The 14,093-nt window shown below is 42.0% G+C and overlaps 1 protein-coding gene across 4 annotated transcripts in view; it reads left to right on the forward strand.

Moving 5' to 3' along the window:
* dgkg (diacylglycerol kinase, gamma) overlaps nt 1–14,093 on the forward strand; it is a 91,005-nt gene that overhangs the window by 40,905 nt on the left and 36,007 nt on the right. For all 4 annotated transcript variants that reach the window (XM_084022078.1, XM_084022080.1, XM_084022079.1 and 1 more), the window contains one exon: nt 3,377–3,537. In XM_084022078.1, the coding sequence (XP_083878204.1) occupies nt 3,377–3,537 (161 nt within the window). The remainder of the gene's footprint in view (nt 1–3,376; nt 3,538–14,093) is intronic.

Below are 14,093 nucleotides of genomic sequence, written 5' to 3' on the forward strand. Positions count from 1 at the left end.
TTCCGGTAACACTGGATGTTTGCCATTGCTATGATAACAAGTGAAAGCTACCGCTACAGCTTAGCCCAACTGCCCAATCAATAAACTCCCATAAAATGACAATTTGACATATAAAATTAACCAACAATAACCATCAACAGCCATCACTGTAAGGACCTTAACAAGGCGTTGTCACACGTTGTTATGTATATAAGTGTGCCATTCATGGGAAGTTAGCTAGCATAGATGCCAGGTGTTTGCATCATAATAAAGTAGCAAATCTGCAACTTTTTTTCCTTGAATATTGCCCACCTCTCTCGGCTCCATTTTTTTCCCTACAGTGGCCCTAATACTACAGAATAAAAAAGTGCTGTGTATGTGAACTGACCAAAAATATGTGGACATGTCTTGGATTCAAGGTGGCACCAAAATGTTTTCATTCCAAAAACCACGGGCTTTAATCTGCTGCTATCCAGTCTTCTCTAGAGGTTCTCTAAATGATTTAGAAATCTGGCTACAGGGATTTACTACCAGTCAGCTACAAAAGCATTAGTGAGGTCGGACACTGTTCGGCAATAAGACCTGGCTTCAGTCTGTGCTCATCCCATAGTGGTTGGATGGGGTCGAGGTCATGGCTCGATGTCACAGCATGGATTCTTGATATGGCATATCTCGAGGGCCCTGGCATCATCCTGGGTGCCTAAATGTAGCACAGCATCTCTGCATGAGATGGAGACCAGACAGAGACCCGTTCTTCAATGTCCACTCACTGTTAGTGTCCTCAGTGTCCTCAGTGTCCTCAGTGTCCTCTGCACTTTTGGAGCATGTCAGGAATGAAGGAAAGGTGAAAAGAGGATGCCACATTGTGGACTCTTGATTCCAGTGAGCATTGTAAGACTCCCCCTCCAAGCTTGTGTCTTCTTCAGATGAGTCCTGCAGCTCGCTGGCAGATAAAGGTTGCATGACCATTTCTAAAGCCTCTTCTGCACTATAATGCCTCCTCATTTTTGCTCTAAGTTTTTCTCCTTCTCTGCTCACTAATGAAATGACCTCTCAGCCAAGTTGCATGTTTATCTTTGGCTGTGAAAGCAGCCATGTGCATAAACACACTAACAGTTGTTTAAGTACAGCAAAGGCAGGAGGACATGTTTTTACACACACACACACACACACACACACACACACACACACACACACACACACTCACTCTCACACACTCTCTCTCTCTCTCTCTCTCTCTCACACACACACACACACAAACACACACACACACGCACACACACAGATAAAAAAAACACAACTCTTGGGGTCTCCTGGTGGTCACACGGCTCCATAATATAAGTGACAAAAATACAAGAATTTTATGCATCGGCCGACAATGGGAAAATTGTTGAATATGGTGAAATACAGTAAAACTGTCAAATATCACTACTTTTGTTCATAATGAAAAGCTAACATACCAGAATGCATGGTTTTATACTGCAAGTGAGAAAATGTGGTTTGAATGGAAGTCAATGAGGCGTTTTTTGCCAAGGCGTCCAGAGGGAGTATCTGGTACTACAGAAAAAATACTAATGCAATCAAATCATCCATCCATCCATCCATTTTCTTCCGCTTATCCGGTACCGGGTCGCAGGGGCAGCTGCCTGAGCAGGGACGCCCAGACTTCCCTCTCCCCGGACACTTCCCCTAGCTCCTCCGGGAGGACCCCAAGGCGTTCCCAGGCCAGCTGGGTGACATAGTCACTCCAGCGTGTCCTGGGTCTTCCTCGGGGTCTCCTCCCGGTGGGGCATGCCTGGAACACCTCCCGAGGGAGGCGTCCAGGGGGCATCCGATACAGATGCCCGAGCCACCTCAACTGGCTCCTCTCGATGTGGAGGAGCAGCGGCTCTACTCCGAGCTCCCCCCGTGTGACGGAGCTCCTCACCCTATCTCTAAGGGAGCGCCCCGCCACCCTGCGGAGGAAGCTCATTTCGGCCGCTTGTATCCGGGATCTTATTCTTTCGGTCATGACCCAAATCGCCTTTCGGCTTAGCTCTCTCTTTACCACGACGGACCGATACAGCGACCGCATTACTGCAGCCGCACCGATCCGCCTGTCAATCTCGCGTTCCATCCTTCCCTCACTCGTGAACAAGACCCCAAGATACTTAAACTCCTCCACTTGAGGCAGGAACTCCCCCCCGACCTGGAGGGAGCAAGCCACCTTTTTCCGGTCGAGAACCATGGCCTCAGATTTGGAGGTGCTAATCCTCATCCCGGCTGCTTCACACTCGGCTGCAAACCGCCCCAGGACATGCTGGAGGTCCTGGCTCGAAGGAGCCAACAAGACCACATCGTCCGCAAAAAGCAGGGATGAAATCCAGTGGCTCCCGAACCAGATCCCCTCCGGCCCACGGCTGCGCCTAGAAATCCTGTCCATAAAAATAATGAACAGGACCGGTGACAAAGGGCAGCCCTGCCGGAGTCCAACATGCACCTGGAACAGGTCTGACTTACTGCCGGCAATGCGAACCAAGCTCCTACTCCGGTCATACAGGGACCGAACAGCCCTTAGCAGAGGGCCCCCGACCCCGTACTCCCGAAGTACCTCCCACAGAATGCCACGAGGGACACGGTCGAATGCCTTCTCCAAGTCCACAAAACACATGTGGACTGGTTGGGCAAACTCCCATGAACCCTCGAGCACCCTGCGGAGGGTATAGAGCTGGTCCAGTGTTCCACGGCCAGGACGAAAACCGCATTGTTCCTCCTGAATCCGAGGTTCGATCAATCAAATCAATTTTGTTGCTAATCTTTGACATATCCAAGCCTCTAATCCCCACCAAAGCCCCATCCACTTTTTATTTATTATATGGAAAATAACAATTTTTTTGTGTTTTTTACGATATAAAAAATGAAAAAATGAAAATAATTAAACTGGCATTTAAAGGGTTAAAATCTTGAAAATGATTGAATGTTTGGTAGTTTTGAGCAAAGTGGAAGTTGTTTAATAGATTTATGAAAAAAGTAGAAAGAAATATTGATGTATGATTATTTTATAGCAGTTTGTATGTGTGTTTACATTTTTGCCATGAAGGTGTCCAGAGGGTGTAAATGCATCAATAGAGTATAAAAGACATGTCAAATAAAAAATAATTGGATTTAAAAAATATTACTAAAAAGAAAAGTACTTGCAAAAATCATGCCACAAGCTGCAACACAGCCAAAATTATCACCAAATCAAAAAATAAATCAGGTAAAATGTACAAAAATGTCTGAGGAGGGCATGAGGGTATTAAGCATTGCATTATTTCTGGCATACCACAAGAGTGAACATATTATGTATCCTCTCTGTTGTCTCTCTGGACATTTGCTTGTGGTTATTTACTGGTTCCTCTCTGGCTGTCTTCTGCAGGTTACGAAGGCGGCAGCTTGCTAAAGTTCCTTCGGGACATTGAGCACAGCACAGACGTGGTGGTCGACCGCTGGAACATAGACATCGTCCCTGAGGACAAGGAGGAGAAGGGAGACCCTGTCCCCTACAGCATCGTCAACAACTACTTCTCAATTGGAGTGGTAAGGAAACTGAACATCTGTGGTGTGGCTCGACCATAGTGGATAATACTTGTCCGATGTTACCAAAGGAAATATATCCACACAATGGTTTGCATGTAGTTACTATATCCACTTCTTAACAAACCTGCAAAAAGACATTACAAGGATATTTTTCAACCATTAAGGTATTTTTCAACCATAAAAATATCACATTATGTAACATTTTCAAAACCCAAGTAATAATTGTCCATTCCATTGTCCATGAATATGTTGCTTATCAACTACTACAAAATGTCCTGTTATTGTCCAATTACAATTAAACAGGCCCTTTATGTCTGAAAAACTAAAACATCAAGAATTTGGGCAGATAAACGTCAAGCATTACAGAATATGTGGCAGAGTCAGTAGAGACATATAAACTACACATACAGATGCTCAAAAGAGTGGAAACATGTTAATCTGATGCAAACAAAAAATAAAGTTAATTTAACGAAGTCATCTCTAGAATGCATTTGAATGTAAATTGGAACCAGTACCCCAGATGTAGCATATAACACAAAAAAGATATGTGTATATATATATATAGCAAAACGTTGCCCCCAAATCGTCTGACTGCACTGTTACAATAACAACACGATGAGAGGGATTACCTGGTCTATGTGGACACAAGCAATTAGTAGATTTCTGCTCCCTCTTGCACAGGTTCCTGCCAGGTCCCTGTTGCTTAGCAACCTTTTTACTTTATCCTAACGGAGATACTTGTATAAAGGCTAAGGGATGTTCTTACAGAGGGGACAAAAAAGGCTTTTGTGAAGTTATTGCCAGTTGGCAACCTCTAGGTCAGAAAAGTGAAGCAAATGCAGAAGTGCCCCACTTCTCACTTTATTTATTATCTCAGTAAACATTCTCAACATGAGTTTATGGTCTCAATCTCTAGTTTCAAGTATTCTCCAATACATCATGATGTTCATTTAGTAAATGATGGTCCAATTTAGAGAATAGACCTTAAAAAGTGGTATGCTTCAGGGCAGGGCTACATTGTGATTGAAAGTTCACTGCCATGCCATTGTCCGGTCTGGGAGTTGTTTGTGTTTTTGTCTCAGAACTTTAACCCTTTCAGTGTGTCTTTGTTCCATTTATGAAAGTTGATTGTAACTACTCTGTTCACCTAAAAATGCCTTGTTCAGCATTCGTGACGGCCAAAATGCCGGTGTATATAAGTCTTCAAACCATATACTATATATATAGTTATTTAATACCACTGTCATCAGCCTACTTTGCAGGCATATAATAGTGTATAAATAGCTTGCAACTTACTTTATTCCTTCTCACAACTGGCCAATGTGAGCAAGCCTTCACTGATGTACTATCACAGCAAATAACCACCCAGTCTCCTGAATACAATGTTGGCATTATATGTTTCTGCTAATCACGCATACGTTTAATCTCAGCATTTCAGAACCCAAAGTATATTTCATATCAACATATAGATGTTTATATCAAGATAGAAAGGTATAGGTTTAGAGTTTTGTGGCACTTTTACCATCAATTATTTTAAGTTAAAAAGCAACACTAAAGAGTATTTAATGCCTTAAAATAATGTTTCCAAAATAGTTTCAGTGGTTCATCTCCTCAAAACCGGGTGAACGGCACTTCAGCATTCGCTCTGCAGCCTTCTATCGGCTGTAACCGCACTATGTAACTTTGCCTCGTCGGGTAGCGGTTTTGTAGTTCTAATGAGACTACCAATTTGACCTGCTTTACAGCAAGCGTTACAAAAGCCGGTAGGTGGAGGCTCTGCATGGAGATCAGTGGGAGAACACCCGGCAGGTGCGTGGAAGATACCTCGCAGCTAGGTCATTTTTAAATTGGCGTCACAGCAGAGCCTGCAAAGAAAAGGAGGAGTATAATTTCCGATGAGGCGAAGAAAAGAAAACGGGAGCATGACAAAGAAAGAGCTCGTACGAGAGTGAAAATCGGACCGGCTCACACTCGTTGGCGAGAGCTGAAGGAGGCTACAAAATGCAAGACGGATACTGACTTGGCTTTGTTGATGCTGGACTTTGTCGATTATTTTATTGGCTCATGTTAGCTAAGGCGTTAGCTATTGTGCTAATATATATGTAACTATCGCTATGGCTCATGTTAGCTAATCTTAGCTAAGGCGTTAGCTACTATACCTTGTCACTGGACATCGTTCAAATCGTTCATCGTTTCCAGAGCCGGTTCTGCATACAAACAAATAACGTGCGTGCGACGGTAGGCTGCGGTAGGCTAAATTATTTATGACGGCAGTAATGGACAATTCCCTTCCAACCTGTAGGGGGACCAAGAAGAAAAGTTCTTAAGTGTTGCTTTAAGGCAACATTACTTGGTGAGATTTATTAAAAGATAGTGTATTTGGTTAAAATAAAATAAACCTATAATATATAATTTAATTTAAAACTATAATTTGACCAATCCATCCAACCACTCAAATCTCCTGCCCCTGGGGATTTACGAGAGTCTTTGTGGTCAAATACAAACCTAAATTAAAAAAGTAATTAGTCATTTACGACGCAGTTTTTTCTGGTGTGTATAATTTTTGTGAGAGCAGACTGCAATAAACACCATCATGCCAAACTTGCAATAAGCACGTTGTATATTTCAATGTAGCGCCGGAAAACAGACTGTTTTGCCAATCTTTGAGCTGAGTCATCACCATATAAAGTAGTAGGTGACCTCTGATTTTCTCTCCCCTTAAAAATTCAAGCTGATGAATAAAAATAACAGTCAGACACATGAGATACACACTTCACATGACTATAAATAAACAGAAGTGACAAAAGTGTGAAGAGGACATACAGTATGTGCGCAGGTAGGAGTAAAAGAGTTTTTGGCAAGCAGAGGATGAACCACAGTGATGTTATATAACTGCGTCCCCATTGATATCATTGTCACTGACACATTACGCATAAGCGTTACATCACACACAGAACGCCAATGACATACTGATATTTAACTGCCATATGTAGATTTGCACCTCTTCTTGGCTAAACATGAAAGATGCAGCACTAGGGAGTAGGGAGACTATCATAGTATGTGACAGGTGTACTCCAGGATGCCATGACATCACTGTTGGCTGTGGTTAAAGGTGCAACAGAGCACCCTTCGGACCAAGCAGAGAGGCTGGGCGAGGTAAGAGGTGAGGCAGGTTTGAAACCTTCAGCCAGTGATGGCAGCCTGGTACTAGGTGTCCCGTCGAGTTCTCTTGTAAACATTACATGCATGTCCTTCCCCGTATAGCATTTGCAAAGTTGGTTATTTTTTGAAATCCTGTATTGTACCTGTATTATGTACTGCTGTAAACACTCACTAGCACTCAAAATGCAAATAACTCTGCCGCTTAAAATAGTCCACCCAAAGTCTTTAAAAAAAGACACAATTTATGTTTTAAAGATTTAGATCTTTGGTAGGAATGAAGAGACTGGGGGCTGAATGTCACATTCAAGTGTAAAGTATCGAGAGGCTCACACATTGTTGGTCTTCATCTTTTTATGAGTTTTTTGTTGCCAATTCTAAAAAAAATGAAAAAAAAACAGCTTTATCGTTCAATGCGCAAACAGTCTGTTTGAGTCTGTGTCTGTTTTCCTCGGGATCTGACATAACTCCAATGTTTCACGGCCGTTAAACAAAGTGACAGGTCGCTGTGCCTCCCAGAGCCACAGTGACAGATGGCCGAGTATCAGGGAGCACACGAACACCTGAGCAAACCAAACTCTGACTCACACCAATGACGTCGCCATTAGTAACCTTCAAATCTGGTTTACTAACCATACAGGGTTTGCGTTTCCTGCCATCGCATCACAGACCTTGCCAGGGTTTGGTTGCTATGGAGACGCAAGGCTGGCAAGGCCGAATCTGAAAGCTTGCACAGTCATCTGTCCTTTATCTCACTGACTTAATTGTGGATGACATGGTGAGGAGCATGTGGTTGGCTCAGCCGAGGCACTCAAATTGTAAATGATTTATAGTTTGGACAGAAAAATCACATAATATGATTTCTGATTTACTGTAAATCACAAATTATATCATATGATTTCTGTTTCGACCGATTTTGATGTTTTGGAGAAGATTTTATGGATCGCAGGGTCAAATTAATTTTGCAAATATTCTTATAATTGGAAAATAGCTTTAAACATACCAAAAGTTATATGTATCTTCCTTATAGGAGGAACTGGTTGTGTGGAGGCTTGAGGCTGACATAGGCTATAGGCTGAGAATATGTGTGCAGCCTCTGACTACTTTTAAAGCTTCACATGGCTCCAAATAATTCTATACTGTCACATTGTATAGCTCCTGCAGGTAGAAGATAGGTTTCTCCCATACGTCATTGTTTTTGGATCAAACTGTTCCCTGTCTTGGAGCTTCCGTAGTTATTTTAACCCAAACCATGATTTTTTCCTAAACCCAACTAAGTACCTTTTTTTTCTAAATCTAACCAAGTTGTTTCCTTTGAAGACACAAGTTTATTTTGAAAAGACAAAACACATGTTGTTGGAGATTAGATTTCCATTACAAGCTGTTGGTTGTATTGTCTGTTGGATAACATGTTTTTAAACATGATGGTTGCCCATTCTGCATTTGCTCATGTGTTCGGCTTACCTCACTAATGGTTCCTCTAGAGTAGGTACTCTCTCAGCACAGCAGAGCTCCTAAACAGCAGAGCTAAAAGCCTTTCAAAATACTGCGATCGTTAGTAGTTCTTGTAGTGCGGACACATAGGGGTTCTTAGAACCACGAAGAAGTTCCTAATATCCAAAAGTCTATTGAATTTGATTCATTTGCAGATATTAAACTGATATCTTTAAGCAATAATTAAAAACAAATATCTATTATGCATTCATAGACACTTCACAAATAACAGCAATGGATTCAAGCATCTTTGTGCACATGCAGGTCGGTTCCTAAAGTGCTTTCACTTGACCTGCAGCCCGGAAAGAATCTTGCGAGAGGAATCTGAGAGAAGGAAATCACACCATGTCAGCAGCCATTAAAGATGCCACCTCATGTTGCAGTGGGGAAGCTGATCCCTCTGCAGCACGGGTCTCCGTGCAAGAGTGTCTATGGATGGGTGCACAGGTGTAAATGTGTATGTATGTGCATGCACATGACTGTGTACCCTGCAAGATGATTCCTTGTGTTAACGGCCAGTTCCTACTGTGCACCGCGATCGCTGACTGTGCCGTTAGCCAGGCCAGCTGTGTCCCTTCTGATGGACTTATAAGTCGCGAGCTGCTTCTTACTGCTGATTGGCAGACGCTGCACCAGGACGACTAACATGAACGAGCTAATGTAGTTCACTGCAGCCCTGCTGAATCCCAGTGCAGATAGTATTACAGTAGGCTGATTGTTTTTGTAAAAACAAGGTCCCACAAGGTCCATTTAGTAGGTGTTGTCCAGTTGTCATTTATTTTATTTTTTATTTTTTCATTTAACATTTAAGGCCTTGTTCATGTTAGAGGTCCCTAAGATCTTTTTGTCACTCATATTTTTTTTTTTAGCCAGAAGTGACCATGTTTGGAGAAAGGGGAGGAACAAGGCCCATCCGGGCCAAATAGGCTACTGATAGCTATGTTACTTGCTAAAGCTAGCACTAGCTAATTTGCCTTGTGCATCTGTAATTCATGTTAAGTGTGATATGAAATGGGATGCTAACGTTGGCTAGCAAGAAACATGCTTAAAATGAAAAGTCTAACTAGTGATTCATATTTAAATAATGTGAGAAGGTCAAGGTTAAGGTCACTTTTGCAAAAACGTCTTTTTTTGCAACCAGAGGAGTTGTCCCCTGCTGGCATTAGAAAAAATGCACGTTTAAGTCACTACGTCATTTGCTTCACTTTTCAGACCGAGAGGTTAACCCCTGTCGGTTGTACAAAGCGACACAACAAAGGGGGAGTTAAACCAGGTTTTAGTTAAAATTATCGTCAGAGAGTAACAAGTCAAAAAACAACAGCACTTGAGTATAGCACAAAAAATATGCGTCTATGTAAGAAACCGGCAACGCAATGAGAGAGTCCAAATGAAATTCTCCCAAAAACATTCAATCAGAGGTGAGAGTCTTTCAAGCTGCCTGTCTGAACTCAATGTGAGAAACTTGATATATTCAGGACACGGAATATGTTGCTTAGTTAGCTGGCAAGTAATGGCATTTTGTTAGTCAGACTAAGGTGACCTAATTAATGACCATCATCAGCGTGAGTGATGATGCCCCTGCTTCTCACACTGAATCCACTGCTGCCTGTTTTATGAGTTATAAGTTGTAAGTATAACGGTGAGCGAGCATTGAATGAAGTGGGGACTCTTGTTCGGTTTATGAGGCAAAATTATTACTGTGCTTGTGAGCCAACGTGGAGAATTATGTTTTTATATATACTGATCTATATGAGAAGAATCTCCTCAGCAACTTATAATTTGCTCTTGTGCTGCGTTGAAAGCATATGGAAACGTTGCGAGGTCCGACTGCTTCTTTGAACATATAGCATTAACGTAAAAGGATCTTTCAATGAGCACTCATCGGAACTGCAGGCACTGCTGAGGGGAGCTGATCTCAGATCTGTACAATGAGTGGAGAGTGTTTGCCTCTACCCCCGCCAGGACACTTCATAAATTGAGAGCCACATCACTTAGAGTTACTCCCTGACATCGCTGCCAGTATGTAACTTTTTATGAGGGAATCAGTGTACTGAGACAAAGGCCCTGTTAAATGTAACGCCATCCTCAACAGAGTGTGTTAGTCTTTGTTCAGGAAGCAGGCGAAGCAAAGGGACAGAAAGTGTGCAGATAAAATGATCTGTGTGTGAGTGAGTGAGTGAGTGAGAGAGACGGAGTAGCACTGGCACAGACTGAAGGTCAGGGGAAGTATCAGTGACAGGAAGTAAGGCCTGCCAGGTTCAGGCCAGGTTACCGCCATAATGAATGACCGTGCTGAGTGACACCTGGCTAGTCTTAAAGATGGGAAGAACGGCGCTCAAACGCACACAAACGGTCAAACGTGCAGACACAATTGTGTATAACCATCAAACACAACCCTGCTCTGTCTTCTTCTTAAACAGGAGCCACTCTAAAAAAGACAGTGCTCCATAGTGAGGAACTCCACAGGATTCCCCCTTTGTTACTTATGCTTTTCATAAAACTTTGTGTTTTCAAAAGTGTTTTACTAAACAAACATACCTCAAATCATTATTCATATCTTATGAAAGTACATTTCTGCCAGGAAAGAAAATACTGAAAACATGTGCATAATAAATGCATAAATGATAAGATAAGTAAAGATGATTATTTAAGACGGCAAGTCAAGTGTTTGATTGAGTATCTTATAACTTAAAATAGTTTTTTATCATGCAGAACTTTTCATGTATTTTCTTTCTTTTCTTGGCAGGAATTGGCTTCCATAATAATACAAGCAGGCGTTTAGCTTATGTGGAACAGGAAAACAAATAAAGACCGCCTAAATCATAGACAGTTTGTTTAGCTTGCTCTGCTAACCTGCCCTTCCCAGTATAACAGAATCATGGCATATGAGAGATTAGAGGATGAGAATGACATTTCTCTTTGACGCCAGCTAACCACGCCCCTCACCAGAGGCCTGAGAAACACAATAGGGGTGAACTGACAACCTATTTCTCACTGAGGTGACATTATCCAGCCAGTGTTTCCCTGAAAGTGTTTGTTGTTGTTGTTTTCCCTTCCTACTTTTCACATCACCCATCCAGTAGCACCTCCTCTTGCACCCCACGCACTGTGTGCAAAGCTTCAAACGGCAAGATCAAAACAACCTTCATCACACAGGCAACTATAGGCGACGGCAAATGTCACAAATTGTTACAGCCAGTTTGTTTGTTTTCTGGGGCAACAGAATGCATAAGAGTGGGACTGCTCAGTGACCGCCTGCAGCAGGGGACATGAAACAGCCTGCCATGTTTTGGAAAGCTTTGCTGCCACTTTGTGTCATTGCCTGGCCCTGATCCACATGCTGAGCTGGACTGACTGCCCACATTGTACACAAAACAGTAACAACCTGTTTTGTTAAAAAAAAAAAAGGCTCCTCAGGCAAATTATGAGCAACTTTTTCTTCTTCTTTTTGTATGCTTGTTGTTGTTGTTGTGATGAGTAACCTGAACATGAGTATCAGCATCTTAGTTTAAGCTCTGTGGGCGACATCGGTCTGGTCTCATGTGTCTTGGAAAAGCAGTTCACCTGTGATGTCTCCTCACTCCCCTGGTTCCAGTATCAAATCCTCCGCCAGTTAAAGCAGCAGTCGCAGCTCTATTTTAAGACGGCATATTCGCTGATGGTGTGAGATCCCGGCACATCGGCGTGGTGTCTGACAAGCGGTGCCGTAGAAGCCGCTAGCACCAGTGGAAGGTTTTGATTGTGAAGAGTAAGGATGCGTATAATTGTGCCTATCCGCCTGTCTTGTCACAACCTTCCGTTCCCCGTCGTTGAAGAGCACTGAAACACCTGCACGGGCAGGCAGGGTGACACGCTGCCACCACGGATGCTTTCGCCTGTCAGAGTTGCATGATGCAAGACTTTGGTGTCAATCTCTTTTACTAATGCATATCACAAAATGGGCTAAGATGCCCTAGTTGTAACATAAAATGAAGTAACGTAAAGGTTACATTCAGTGTGGAAATAGGAGGAAACCCCCCTTGGTGTCTCCTAAACAGCAGGTTGCTCATTTCCCTTTGATATCCTATTAGCAGTTTAGCACCGAACGACGAGCCAGGTTGGTAACATAGCGTTTAAGAATGTTGCATTGTCTCATTGGTATTTGTTGATGTTTATTTTTTTTCCACTTTCATATTCCACATTTTTCTTTCCTACATTATGAAAAGTACAATAGCCTATAGTAGTAGTAGTTGTAGTAGTAGTAGTAGTTTGCTCATCATCAGAGTATAATCTCCAGCTCCATCACTTAGAAAAGCAGATCTATTTTGTGTTACTGCCATCCGATCAGAATGAGTTATATATATATATATATATATATATATATATATATATATATAGGAAGTAAGTTGAGTCATGTCATGTGTATTGTCTCAGTTAAGCACTTAAAGCAGAACCAGATGGTGTCATTATAGAATAAAAGTCCTTCATACGTTAACATCATTACTGATTCCACCATCAGAGTGACACTTCCCATCCACCAAACTCTGGTTTAGTATACCATCTCCATCCAAGTACATCTACATTATCTATATTGCTTCCTCTGACATATAGTCGATGTAATCTCTGAGCCAATGCATCTTGAACTGAACTCATATAACTCATATATATGGAGGCTCAAGTGTCCAGAACTCTGCTGTATGTTGTGTGTATGCTGTATGCCTCCATGCTTGATGCTCAATGTCCATTGTCCACATGGTCTTGTGCTGCTGTGGGCTTTATGTTAATACAACAGCATGCCTTTCAGCCGTCAAGAGTGCTGCAGGAATGAGTCCAAAACACACTAATGAGTCAGCATTTTTTGCACTTCAGGTTCCCTCAAAGTCAAACAGTTGCTAACAAATCACTAAGTGAGACTACAAAATGTCTTCACACATGCGTTCATAGCACAACATTAGCTTTCTACATTTGGCGATTGCATTTATGCTTTAGAAGTCATAATTGTGATCTTCCTTTGTGAAGATTATTTTGCTGAACAATACATGTAAGTATCATACTTTTTATTTGACCACAAAGTTTATTTTCTACAATAATCCCAAATCCAACGGGAAAATCCCATTTGCATTTTGTGAAGAGGAACCAGTGCGACACTAAATTCCTGGTTGGCCAACAAAAATAGGCCAACCCTGCAGCTCTATAGGAGGTGTTAAAAAATTGCCAACACATTTAAGTAACAAGGTTCAAGTCTGCAAACAGCTATAAGTCTAAATTCTTGACTTGTGCAGTTTAGTATTATTAAAGCAGGCGACCTGTAATTTCTCTGTAATTTAACATTATTTGAGGCTCTTGTCAAGCCTTGCTGTGCAAAATGATATTAATAGTGAAATTGGTTAAAGATCTAGAGCCTGGATAACATGTCATTCCCCGGTGGTGTTTTTGTATGTCTGTAAGTGAGGTCATACTGAGGCTGCCCTTGTGACTGATCAGGGTTACATTCACCTCCACCCCAGAGGTCAGGGGTTAAATACATGGGAAGAATAGGGCTGAGTCCAGGCTGAGTCCTGCTTGAATCAACTTGTGACCTTTCATTCGATGCTGCCTTAGGTCAAAAGTCAGAGCTCTCTTCATATTTTACACTGTCATCCAACATTAGACTGAATTACTGCAGTACATGACCAGGAGTTTGTTTCAGTGGAAATTACCAAATAACTACCACAACCTTACTTTTAGCCAGAATACTGTTCAGTTTTCAAAAAAAATAAATACTTATCACAACCTTCCAGTGCTGCAGGTTACAGCCTGTGATGTTTTCCTCTTTTCTCCAACCAACAGTCCAAAACCATATTGTAAATGGATAAAATCATAGGACAACAAAGGAAAGCAGCAAATCATCACATTGGAGATGTGAATCTGATTAGCATTTCACT

The sequence above is a fragment of the Eutrigla gurnardus genome, assembly GCF_963514095.1.
Source record: "Eutrigla gurnardus genome assembly, chromosome: 12".
Taxonomy (NCBI): domain Eukaryota; kingdom Metazoa; phylum Chordata; class Actinopteri; order Perciformes; family Triglidae; genus Eutrigla; species Eutrigla gurnardus.